The sequence below is a fragment of the Daldinia caldariorum genome (assembly GCF_022478825.1).
Source record: "Daldinia caldariorum strain CBS 122874 unplaced genomic scaffold F4812scaffold_9, whole genome shotgun sequence".
In the NCBI taxonomy this organism is placed as follows: Eukaryota; Fungi; Ascomycota; class Sordariomycetes; order Xylariales; family Hypoxylaceae; genus Daldinia; species Daldinia caldariorum.
In genome coordinates this window covers 419,840-432,730 of record NW_025953045.1, presented here as the reverse complement: position 1 = coordinate 432,730, position 12,891 = coordinate 419,840, and the positions used below count along the sequence as shown (strand labels likewise).

Sequence of the window (12,891 nt, the reverse complement as noted above, 5' to 3'; positions counted from 1 at the left end):
GTATAATACCTTATGTAGCTATGTATGTAAGTAGTATGTCACCGTGATTAGTGATGACGAAATCCTGTTTTTGGCGTTACGATCTTCGAGGGATCGGCGCTCAGGTAGTTCGACTTATCCTACGGGACGCGGAACGAAACAGAACAGAACATACAAGACAAGACGAGACAATACAACCCCTAGCCATTGTTTCCTACTACATTAGGTAGCTATGTACCTCTATGTATAATATAATATAGGTAGACGGCGCATAGGTAGCAGCAGGTCACGTATGTAGGTACTTTCCCGGCCAAGTCCCTGCAGATGTAAGAGAAGCAAAAGAGAAAAGAAGCAGAGGCAATAGCAGCAGTAGCCGCGACAGCGGTAGAAAATTACGACGAGGGAAAATATCGTTCGAACATGTAGCTATTCGGAAGGTCTTTGCCCAGCATTGTCTATCTACTTTGCCAATTACATTGCAGCCAGCCCATTGACATAGCATGGTATAATCCGCAAGATATGATGGATGGCGCGGTGTAAACAAGAAAAGCAACAAATCAAACAGAGAAACAGAAAACAGAAAACAGACGTATCGATATTTCTTTTTTAATCTAGGGTTATTATGATTTCCCGCGCCCGCGGGGATGCGAAAGTTGGGAAACGCCATGCTTCCGACCAGCCAGAATGATAGATTCCCATGTCTGGAGGGTGTGCGACCTTTTCACTAGAACGCCATGTTCAATCTAATCCATATCTCATATTCTCGTTGTTACTTTCTGGACTTTTTGGTTTTATTTTTTTGTTTATTTTCCCACTTTCCCGCCTCTCGCGTGTTTCCCACCCTCCCGATCCAACCTCAATCAATCTATCCATCCATCCATGATTTGCATTTGGTCATTTTTTTGTTCTTCGTTCGTTCGTTCGTTCGTTTCTTCTTCTGTTCTCTGTAATGTTTTTAACCTCTCATCTCTTCACGTTTTGCGACATTGGACAACGGCAACTTGGTCGTACGCACCACCACCACCACCACCAACACTACCACATACGCATACTACATACATACAATCCATCCATACATATAACTTATACCTGACACATCTACCTATCTTACTTACCGGCAGTAGTAGTACCGAGCCACCACCCTCTCCTGCGTACGGTACGTACGCCTACATCCTGTTCTCATCTATACCATGTCATATCGCACTCTGCCATATCGTAATATACAAATACCATATCTCTGGCAATATACCATATTCCATATTCCATACGCCATATGTAGGAGGCTTGCAACGCTGCCAGCAGCATGCTACGAGAGATGATCTGGGGGACCACGTATCGTGTAACCCACGCGCACGCCGCGCCCCGGCCAAAAAAACAAAATCCCAGTCCTCCCTTCCTCTTCGTAGCTATCTAACGTAGCCATCTATCTGCCTACCTACCTACCTACCTATCTGTCCGTCTCTCTGTGGTCTATCTACCTATCTACTTGTCCCCTTCCCTCCTCCCTTTTAGTTCTAGGCCGGGCCCAAAAGGCCTTTTTTCACCCGGCGATCGAGATCTGTGCGAGCCTGCTTCCTCCCAGGCCCCCCCGTTCTTTGTCCGACGTCGTGACACACTTTTTCTTCTTCTTTTGGTGGTTTTCCCCATGTCCCCTTCCCCCCTTAGGTCCGTCCTACTATGTACGTCCTAGGCCGACGCAAAAGCCGAGAAAAAGACAAGGGGGAAAAGAAATAGACACATGGACTGGCACATACTTATTACAGTACTTACTTACTACCTACCCCTAGATATTAGGTTCAAAGACTTAGGTAGGTACCTAGATTAGGTACCTACCTGACCTACGTAAGATACCAATCATCGCGTAGAAGAAGAAAACACCATGCTATCTCCTGACGCCTTAGCGGGCAAATACCTTAGGTACTTAACCTACCTACTTCACCTACATATATACCTTACATACATACATATAACTTACATATATACATATATGGAAAACCATACTCCGGCCAAGAGCAGGCGACGGGGTCGGAGGCAACTCCACGCCTCAGCATAGGCAAAGAAGAAGATGCGTATCTGCGTATCTGCGTATCTGGGCATCTAACCTAACACCTAACCTAACCTAACATAGAGATATAAATAGAAATAAAGATAGATATTAGAGTTTGCGCAAACCGAGGTCGGGGTTATCCCCCTTATTCAAATTTAAATTCAATTCAAATCCAGATTTTCAGACAGGTTACGCGCGGCCCCTTGGGAAGAATTTTAAGTTTCCAAGAGAACGAACCTGTTCCATACATTAGGTGCCTAAGGTAAGAAACGCGTACACATTTTTGAGGTAGCACATGTGTATGTAGGTATAAAGAAAAGAAGTAGAAAAAACTAGTTACCAAAAGACTAAGCCGATTTGGCTTCAAATCCCGTAGTTTAAGTTTTAAGTAACTATACACTGCACACTACGATAGGCCCCCATTCCCATTCCAAGAAACGCCAATGCCATGCAACCGAACCCCGCCGTCCCTTTAGAACTCCATGCCTTGCTTTATACCTATATATTTCGTCTTGCGTACGCACGTTGTACCAAAAAAAAGAAGTCCCTTACTTCACGCACTGATCCTACAGTAATAACAGCGCGGTATTTCGCCCGCCCCTTATTTCTTAGCGGGTAGCGCCGGCGGTCCCATCTTGCCAGCGCCGGTGTCGACTTTCTTGTTAGGGTGCTCGGGGACCTTGAAGCCGCCGTTGGCACTAGAAGTCCCACCCCCGGCGACCTGGGTGAAGGTACCGCCCTTAAACCAGCGGTCCTCCTCCGCCTTTCGCTTGCGATTAAGCTCGGCTTGAACCTTTGGATCCACCAGCTCGAGTCCCTGTACCGGCGTGAATGCTAGGGACGAGGCTGTTCCAGCACCTCCTCCGATGGTGGATCCTACCCCTGAAGTTCGTAGACCCTTACCGCGGAGGTCGATGTTGCCGCCTGATTGGCCGAAGCCGCGCAATGACGAAGCCGAACCGCCAATAGGCGTAGCTCCTCCCCAACCTTTATGCTTTTGACTAAGCTTCGCTCGTGTACGGTTATCAATCTGCACTCCACGAATCCGCCCGTCATTCGTTTGGCCAATCATTCCCATGCCCGTAGTAGAGTCTCCAATTCCGTAGTCTGTTTCCTTCTCCTCCTTACCGAACACCATGCGGTTCTGTGCTTTACGAAGCTCAGTCATCGCCGTTGCCTCCTTGGCTTTGCGAGCCCGTCGTCCACCTCGCTTACGTGAGGGCTTATCATCTGGGGCTGGCAGGGCTCGTTGACCCTTGTTCGGGGGCGGTTCAGTCAGTTTATCTAACCTCTCTAAACATTGAGTCCTGAGCTCTTCGCCATAAGATCCATCAGAATTCGTGTGGCCGGTATCTGCACGTGCAGCCAAGACGAGTTTTGCCGCCACAGCCTTCATAGCCTTCTTCTTTAGGTCGGTTGGGATACCTCGGATAATTGGTGAATGATACAAGTAGCCTTGCTGCTTTACACCCACATTGGTGGCGAATGCCGTATTGCCCGATCGTTTGGAACCCCAAGCGGCAAGATTGCAGGCAGGAGCCCGTGAAAGATTAGTTAAACCTCCGGCTGTATTAATGAGTTGCGCAGCAGTTAAGGATCCAACTAGGGCTGTAAGATTAGGGGCAAAAATGTTCATTCGAGATTGCACGTAGTCCGTAAGTGTTTTCTTGGCCTTTTCCATCTTGATCATCATATGGCAGGCTCTTAGGATGCGTTCGAGCTCCTCCTGGCTTATTTCATGGCCTTTCGTAGTAGTAGCTTCGACGGTAACAATCATCAGAGAAGGTCCGTCTAGAACCGACTTAAGCGATTCGCCCAGAGGATTGTCGGCGGAGCCCTGAAGTGCTCTAATGCTATCCGAATCCATAGGTCCATTTCCCAAAATGGCCACGACCTTCGCATACTCGATCGGATTCTGAACGAGGGTTTCAAGTTCGGGGAATCGAGCCGAGTAATGGTCTCGGATGAACTTGTGGACCTTCATGATCTCGCCATCGATCTGAGTGGAGAGCGTATTGGATTCAGTGAGGATCTTGTACTCGGGGTTGTCCTCAATATTACCTATATTGGTCGTGTGCGGAGTGAGAGATTTTGCTTGGTAGTGGGCGATGTCCTAGAAAGTCGAAACCAGTCGGTCAGGTCTATAGCTCAAGGCAGGAGATGTAAACATTCCATCACTTTGTTCGTAGTGTGAAGAGAGGGAATAGAGGGTAGACTAACCTTAAGTAAAGGGTCCAACCTGTCCATAACAGTAGTGACCTTGCGGATATCTTTAACTCCGCCCAGCTGCATCTTCTCAACTTTGGCCTTGGTAGCTTCTTCATCCTCCACGGGTTCGACAGCGCCTATACTCACGCCACCCATCTCTTCATCCTCGTCGGGCTCTTCTTCATCACCGTCCAGGACCATTTCACCATCATCGTGACTCGCTGGGGGGCCAGTGGCTGGCCCGTCAAGATCGATACCGACATCATTTTGCTCCTCTCCATTTTCGGACCCAGAGTCCTCAAAGTCCTGCAGCAATTCCTCCGCTAGAGTCGACATGGCGTCGAAGGGTAATAATTGGACTGTCGAACGATGGCGTATTTACGGGAGATGAACCGTCAGGTCAAAAATTTTGAAGAGTATGCAGTTCTCTACGGTCATATGAAGGGGTGGGAAGTAATCCAGGAAAAATCGACAAGTTCTTGGTTGTATGAAAGGTTGGGAAAGGAAAGTTTCGAATTGCGACAAGGAAATTAAAAGATGTACTATGTAGAAGTTGGTCGCAGCCTTCTTTGCCTTCTTAGTCGCGACTTGTAATTTAATGTGGAACCTTAAGCTTTTAGTATCCAATCACTGAGCTTATCAGATCCATGGATGGATGTAAAGTTGTCGGTAAATCTCATTTTTCCGTTTGTCTACCAGGTTTGGATCCACTTTAACAGTTGAACTGATCTTGTCGCGCGTCCGCTTATCTTTCTAATCAGAATCAGCCTTGCCAACCTCTTGCAACTTGCAACATCCAAGTTGCCCTTGGCTCAACACCTAATTATTTGGTTGGCATAGCCATACCACCCCCCAAACCCGTCAATACTCCTTCCTTTTTTACTTTTTAATATCGACTTCTACCTCAATTGACTTACATATATCATTCACTAAAGTCAAGATGGAGTCCTCACGCGGCCCTCCAAGGGTCAAGAACAAGGCCGCCGCGCCTATTCAGATCTCCGCCGAGCAGCTGCTTCGGGAAGCAGTAGATCGACAGGAGACGTCCTTACAAGCTCCCACCCAGCGCTTTGGTGACCTAGAAGAGCTCCATGAGTTCCAAGGTCGGAAGCGAAGGGAGTTCGAGAACTACGTTCGCCGAAACACCATTAATATGAACAACTGGATGCGCTATGCTGCATGGGAACTCGAACAGAAGGAATTCAAGCGCGCGCGATCCATTTTCGAGCGAGCCCTCGATGTCGACCCGACTTCCGTCGTGTTATGGATTCGGTATATCGAGGCCGAGATGAAGAACAGGAACATCAATCATTCGAGGAATCTCCTGGATCGTGCCGTTACCATATTACCGAGAGTCGACAAGCTATGGTACAAATATGTGTATATGGAAGAGATGCTCGGAAACATTCCGGGTACGAGACAGGTATTCGAGAGGTGGATGGCCTGGGAACCGGATGAGGCTGCGTGGAGCGCGTATATCAAGCTGGAGAAGCGTTACGGTGAATACCAACGTGCCCGAGATATTTTCGAGCGTTTCACCATCGTGCATCCGGAACCACGCAACTGGATTAAGTGGGCCAAATTCGAAGAAGAGTTCGGAACAAGTGATCTGGTGAGGGAGGTTTTTGGTGCTGCAGTTGAGGCCCTGGGCGACGAGTTTGTTGATGAGAGGCTTTTTATTGCTTACGCGAGGTTCGAGACGAAGCTCAAGGAGTACGAGCGAGCTCGAGCTATATACAAATATGCTCTAGATCGCCTCCCGCGCTCAAAGTCTATGGGTTTACACAAGGCCTACACGACTTTTGAAAAGCAGTATGGCGATAAGGACGGTGTAGAGGATGTAATATTATCAAAGAGAAGGAGACACTACGAAGACCAGATCAAGGAGAACCCCAAGAATTACGATATATGGTTCGACTACGCTCGATTAGAGGAGACTTCAGGTGACCCCGACCGGGTAAGAGACGTATACGAGCGAGCTGTAGCTCAAATCCCACCTACGCAGGAAAAGAGGCATTGGCGTCGGTATATTTACTTATGGATCTTCTACGCCATCTGGGAGGAGATGGAAGCTAAGGATATCGATCGAGCGCGGCAGATTTATAAGCTGTGCCTCGACCTAATTCCGCATAAGAAGTTTACATTTGCTAAAGTCTGGCTACTGAGGGCGCAGTTCGAGATTCGACAAGGCCAACTTACCACCGCACGCAAGACACTCGGACAGGCAATTGGCATGTGCCCGAAGGACAAACTATTCAAGGGTTATATCGAATTGGAACTGAAGTTGTTCGAGTTCGTACGGTGTCGAACCCTTTACGAAAAGCACATCGAGTGGAATCCGGCTAATTGCCAAACCTGGATTAAATTCGCTGAGCTTGAAAGAGGACTGGACGACCTCGATAGGACAAGAGCTATCTTCGAACTCGCTATCAATCAGCCTATCCTCGACATGCCGGAGTTGCTGTGGAAGGCGTACATAGACTTCGAGGAAGAAGAGGGCGAGTACGACAAGACGCGCGACTTGTACGAGAGACTACTCGAGAAGACAGACCACGTCAAGGTCTGGATCAGCTACGCGCATTTCGAGATCAACATTCCCGAAGAAGACGAGGAGGAAGGAGGTGAAGAGGAAGAGCGGCCTGTTAGTGAAGAAGCTAAGGCTAGGGCTCGCAGTGTGTTTGAGCGTGCTCATAAGCGCATGAAGGAGAAGGAGCTCAAGGAGGAGAGAGTTTCCCTACTTAACGCTTGGCTTTCGTTCGAGCGCACGCATGGATCGGCGGAGGACATCGAGAAGGTACAGAAGCAGATGCCGCGGAGGACGAAGCGCAGGCGCAGACTGGAAGACGACACGTTCGAGGAATATATCGATTACGTATTCCCTGCGGACGACGAACAGAAGCAAGACCTGTCAAAGATGCTTGCCATGGCTCAGGCCTGGAAGCAAGGAGGTGGTGCCGTCAGTTAATCGAGACGACGGAGCGCTTTTTATTAATGGTGTACCAAACAAAGGTATCGAGGAGATTGACAGTTCAATATTGTACCTAAGGTATATAATGGGCTATTTTTTTATTTTTAAAGCCGAGAACTCAGCCTAATACAACAACCACTGCGGGACTGGTCGAATATTAAATTGCTAGTACGCAGTCGAACCTCATTATCTTGGAGATCTTGCTCACGTCTATGCCTTAATCGTCTATAGGACCATACGTTGTATTGTAAGAGAAACAAACATCAAAGCACTCACAAATCCGTCTTCTCTTTCGAAATCGTGCCAAGAATGTTAGTGGGGAGGATAGACATGCGGCTCGGCTCTCCCCGACTCGCCAAGCTATTGATTGAGCTTGAAGGAACTACATCTCGATACGTAGCCCTCGAGATGTACCTATTTCATACGACCCTTTAAGTATAGTATGGTATTCTTACAAAGGCGCGTGCTAGGTACCCTAGAAGCCATAAGACGGACGGAGTACTACCCTATTTTCTTTCGTCCAACCCCCCCCTTTAAACTCCCGAATAGGTACTATGCAGCCGAGAGAGAGAAAGAACAAGAGCGGTAACACAAGGCACACCCTGATCTGACGGCTTGCCTGCATTCCTGCATACCTACTTGACCTGCATACTACCTCCTACCTACCTAGGTACTGCTGCTGCTACCTCCCTTATACCTTGGGTAGGTACTTGATACAAGTAGGTAAGCTTTGGGGATCGTCAACTGCCAGAGGCGCATGACACGCGACCCCGAAGTTGGGGAAACCAACCGTCTCCAACTCGCAACTCCAACTCCAACTGGCACTCCACGCCCGCGTGCCTTTGCCTAGCCTAAAGGAGTGGTCCTCCGTTAGGAGAGAGGGAGAGAGAAACTTGGTCTGGTTAGGTCCGTGTTTTCTTCTATTCGCTTTTTTTCTTCTCGATGTGTCCACGGTGGAGTCAACGATCCAGGGATGAAATAACACTAGATCGTATCGTATCGTATCGTATCGTATCGTATCGTGGGGTGTAGTGTAGTGTAGGTATGTATATAGCTAGGTACTTCAAGTATCCTCATGTACAATACAATACATAGATTCGGGGGAAGTGGATGGATACCTACCTACCTACCTACCTACTTACCTCAACCTAGGTAGGTAGGCACCTATACGACACTATGGGACGTGGGGGTTAATAGTAGGCGGGGAGGCGGTCAGCACGATGATGTCATGACAGGGTGGGTGCTGGCAGAGCGATGGGAAGAGGCAGGGCCGTGAGGTTAGCCGCCGTATACATCTAAAGTTAACAAGAAAGTGCCTCATGTGGGTAGTTTGGTTTATAAACGCCATGGTTTAGACACGCTACCGAGATGCCCCTGCCCTCCAACTTATTCGATCCGTACCGCTTCTCTCGATCTTCCCGAGTCGGTGGGTAAGTACCTACACTAAGTTAAGTAGATGACATGGCTAAGCTTTCACATAGGTACATGTATTGTACCTACCTACTCATTCCCACCGGCACGTTCGGCCATGCTGGCATCAGATTCGGGGACTCAAGAGTTGTATCGTACCTACACACCTGGGTCTAAGGTATGCGTGTTGCGTGTATATGCGCCGATGCAGACAAAGGGGGACTGCAACGCTGTCAGATGTAGGACCTCGTGACAACTTGGATACTCGGTTGTTCATCTGAATAAAGCTACCTCATACTTCAGCCCAACAGTAAGTACTCACCGAGTATCAGTCGTGTAAAGATAACAACAACATAATACGTTAGGTACGTATTATGACACACATGTGAATAAAGACGGCAATAAATTTAAAGAGCCTAGTTAATAGCTCTTCATGATAGACTTGATAGAAGAGAATGGAATATATAGTTAAGGTATTTTGAAAGAAAAGGACAGGAAAAGAAAAAAGGAAAAAGAAAACCTTCGTGACATCGTCCAATTAGAAATAATCTCAAGGTCGTCATCGTCGTCATCAAACTGAAAGGCTAGTCATAAAACAGCGTGTCTCCCCCCGCCAAAAAAAATCTCAAGATCTTGGAAAACTTGCAAACCCCAATTTCTCTCCTCCTCTCCCTTCCCTCTCTCTCCATTTATACACACCGCCCCCTTCCTCCTCGGGTACATGTACTCTTAATGGAAGTAATATATATCCTTTAGACCTCGTCCGTGATTCCCGACCCAATACTCTATCGAATCCCCTCATCCTTTTCTTTTTCTCCCCTCTTTCCCGTTCGTCGGGAACATAACTTTCTCTAGATCCCACCGAGTTCCAACTAAAAAAAGTAACCCTGCAGATCCTATTGCAATTCCCATACACACACCCCCTCATTACAGTCGTTAACTGGCTGGCTCTGGACGCTCAGATCGAATTTCGTGGCAGGCAGTAGAGACCTAAACCCGTGGCTTCCGGTAAGCGAGTGAACGGTCCACTGACGTACGTCGCTGTTCCGCGTTTGTGCTGCAACAGGGGGCTGATTGCTCCAAATGTTTTCGGTGACGCAGGTAAGAAATCAAAGTAACACAGAAAAAAGCCCCTCTACCCCTTGCTGTATGCATTAGAGCGGGATATATAGGTACATTAGTCGTCTCGATGGTGGTGGTGGCGGCGATGGCGCCCATCTGTCACACATTAATCAGGATCAGTGAGATGCTCAAGGTATTTATCATAAATAATAAAATTTCGCGTATTTTAAGAGATTCAGAAGAGGTAAAGAAAGCAATGCGAGGAGCGAGAATTTGTTTCTATCTCAAGACAGCCGGGGTTAGTTCAGCAGCAATGGCGCGATGCAAGCAGTTTTTCGTCTTATCCCAAACGCCTTTAACACACCATCATGTATATTTTTTCCCTTTAGAACCATAAATAGCAGTAAATCGTCAAGTCGTAACGGCGTAAAGTAAATAGTGCAGGTGTTATGCTCTGCAACCCAACAGATGCAGTCGGCGGGAAAAAGGAGTAGGCTCTATGCAGGACAGTGCATAATGGTAGCATACCCTACCTATTATCTCCTGTCGTATCCCTCCGAAGGTGCAGGTAGGGCGGAGTAGGGGTTCCCGTCAGTATAATGGGGCCCATCGTCATGCCGATTCTCCAGCGGCGGAGCTGAAGAGCGCCAATTGTCAGCTCTAGACCTGCCACTATAGCTGGAACTTTCACGTCTAAGTCGCTCCATCCGCTTCTCGTGACGCCTCTCTTTCTCCTCTTTCCATTCTTTAACTGCTTTGGCCTGTTCTCGGGCTTCCTTGAGCTCCGAGATGGCGCCCTTGACGCCCAGTGCCGCGATGCCGACCGAGGCCGCATCTTGCAAGAGCGCTTTGGTTTTCAATTTCCGAGCCTCTTCTGGACTCAGTTTACCTTCTTTAACTGCTCTGTGCCTCGCATCGCGCTGTCCCATGCTACCATATACGTTATGAGCAGCGTGTATGGTAGCAACGGCTGCCAAACCCGTCGTAATGAGTTGCTTACGTCGCATCTTCGACGTCATCTTCTTATCCTCATCCGAATCTCCAAGATCGCTACTAGAAAAAGAACTAGACCTACCTCCGCGTGAACGGGACGAGCTACGCGGTCGTCCACTACCAATAGAACGCTCCTCCTCATCGTAATCATCATATCGGTCGTTAGCAGGGCCCCGGCCTCCTCTCATATAGGCACGAGACTTGTAATCATCATCATCATCATATCGGTCGTTTGATGGGCTCCTATGCCGGCTCCGGCGAGAAGACCGGTCGTCATAGTAGTCATCGTCTTTGTCATCAGGGCCGTTGCCCAGGCCAATCTTAGCCAGGCTGCGTCGTGTCTTATCAACGATACTGCGGCTGCGGCTACGGCTTCGGCTGTGGCGCCTTCGGGGGGAGGGACTTCGGCTGTCGTATGAATCGAAGCTACCCCGACGAGATCGAGATCGACTTCGGCCGACAAGCTTTTTAGCGCCCAAAGCCCCTAGCCCTGCCGTAGCTAGCGCCGCAAGACCAGGTACTCCGCCGCCCTCGGAACGCGCACGAGAGCGAGACCTGCTCCGGCCCGTCCTTCTATCTTCCTCGATATCCTTTCTAGAACCATTAAGCATGCGGTTGCCAAGCAAACCACCAATGACGGCTTCCACAAGGTGGCGTTTACTATCCTTAGAAGGATCGTGGGCAGCATCGATGGTTGCAGCACCGGCAGCCGCGGTGAGAACTCGCTTCATCTTCTCTCCCTTCCAACCGCCCGGCTCTTTTGCGACCCTAAAAGCTTCTGCGGCGCCTGCGACGAGCGATGCCTTAGCAGCCTTTTGCATTCTAGCCGCAGGAGTATCCTTCGAGCTCTTCGTGCTTCCTCGTGAACGGTACGAGTCGGGGCTACCGCGGCGACTTCCATGGCGGCTCCTTGAATCTTTCTCGGAACCGCCGCCGCCAGTCAAGGCCTTGATAGCGCCTCCCAGGCCAGCAGCGGCCAGGGCGTTCTCAAGGAAAGACTTGTTGCCCTTTTGATGTCTGGAATCATCATCGTCATCGTCGGAATAATACTCGACAACTTTACCATCTCGTCCTCTGTGGACGACGTAGGTTGACTTCTTGTCATCTTTATTGGCGTGCTTATTGTAGTAGTCAACTCCTTGGTAGCCGGCCAATGCGCCCGCAGCGCCAAGCGCAGCGGAAGCGGCTATGTTTCGATGAAGTTCAACGCCTTCCTTCTCCGCTTCACGGCGATCCCAGAGCTCTTTAGCGCCGGCGGCTAAGAGACCACCGGCGACAGCGGCGATGATTTTTTCCTGCTTTGACAGGACGCGCTTGCGAGTTCTCTCCTCCTCCTCGTAGTAGATGCTAGCGGGCTTCTTACGAGAACGCTGATCCCGCGCACCGTCGTAAGGGTGGCGCGAGTCGTAGTAGTAATCATCGTAGCCGGGGTCAGCGGATTTGGCTCTACGGATATCTCGGGAGTAACCAGGAGGGGGGAAATCTCTGTGGACTTCCTCGACGGAGAGCTGTTCACTGTCCTCCCGCGTTCGGGGCACAAGTGCGGTTCGGCTCGTTGGATTTACTCTGTAGTATGTTTCCTGAGTTTCGGTGTAGCGGGGAGCTGCCCTCTCACGGCGATCATCATGGTAATACCGGCGGGAATGATCGCGCGCGGGAGGGTCATAAGGGTCGTACGCGGACATTTTTGGCGTGCGATAGTGCGTGTTAGCCGTAATATGTGTATGTATATATATATAAGTGTGAGTGCGAATTGATACTTTTTTTTGTATGCGTTTAGTTGAAAAAAAAAACGGATCAAACTCTAAAATGATTCAACTGGGAAGAGTCGAAGTTGGGAAGTTCAAGTTATGAGTAATGAACAGCGGAACGGCAGAGCGGCAGCACAGTAATTACATGCGGCGAGAAGGGGGGGGCAAGAGCGAGAGAGGTATTAGGCGCATATGATGCAGTGGCCAGCGATGGTGGTGTTGTTAGTGCGTTACAATTGGAGCGGGGCAACTTATTATCTGCTGCGCCTGGGCGAAAAACAAGCTTGGAGTTAGGTGTTACCTGACGTCAACCCCTGTAAGCCAGGCGAGACCTTTTAAAAGCAAGAATACAGTGCTACCGCATCGTAATAGCTTATAAAGTATTGTACATGCATTATGAAAGACATGTCTTTTTTTGTAGTTCAGAAAAGAAGATATAAATAAATCATTACATATTACCTATAAATTCCAAC

At 48.9% G+C, this 12,891-nt stretch overlaps 4 protein-coding genes across 4 annotated transcripts; 2 read left to right on the top strand and 2 right to left on the bottom strand.

Annotated features, from left to right (window-relative positions):
• Positions 1-752: 752 nt before the first annotated feature.
• Positions 753-1,628, top strand: F4812DRAFT_396852 (uncharacterized protein). Its single transcript, XM_047932172.1, has one exon. It carries the CDS (start codon positions 859-861, stop codon positions 1,396-1,398), a length of 540 nt encoding a protein of 179 aa, XP_047789756.1. The 5' UTR covers positions 753-858; the 3' UTR covers positions 1,399-1,628.
• Positions 1,629-2,329: 701 nt separating this feature from the next.
• On the bottom strand, positions 2,330-4,931 carry F4812DRAFT_396859 (pre-mRNA splicing factor). Its single transcript, XM_047932173.1, has 2 exons — positions 4,247-4,931; positions 2,330-4,139 (listed from the first exon to the last, which is right to left on the bottom strand). The coding sequence occupies exons 1-2, from the start codon at positions 4,568-4,570 to the stop codon at positions 2,628-2,630; spliced, it is 1,836 nt and encodes a 611-aa protein (XP_047789755.1). The 5' UTR covers positions 4,571-4,931; the 3' UTR covers positions 2,330-2,627.
• Positions 4,932-5,174: 243 nt separating this feature from the next.
• F4812DRAFT_459546 (cell cycle control protein) lies at positions 5,175-7,199 on the top strand (the record flags this gene model as incomplete). The annotated part of the gene is made up of 1 exon (XM_047937567.1): positions 5,175-7,199. One exon carries the CDS (start codon positions 5,175-5,177, stop codon positions 7,197-7,199), a length of 2,025 nt encoding a protein of 674 aa, XP_047789754.1.
• Positions 7,200-9,771: 2,572 nt separating this feature from the next.
• Positions 9,772-12,839, bottom strand: F4812DRAFT_396565 (uncharacterized protein). The gene is made up of 2 exons (XM_047932171.1): positions 10,039-12,839; positions 9,772-9,830 (listed from the first exon to the last, which is right to left on the bottom strand). The coding sequence occupies exon 1, from the start codon at positions 12,350-12,352 to the stop codon at positions 10,211-10,213; it is 2,142 nt and encodes a 713-aa protein (XP_047789753.1). The 5' UTR covers positions 12,353-12,839; the 3' UTR covers positions 9,772-9,830; positions 10,039-10,210.
• Between the last annotated feature and the right edge of the window lie 52 nt (positions 12,840-12,891).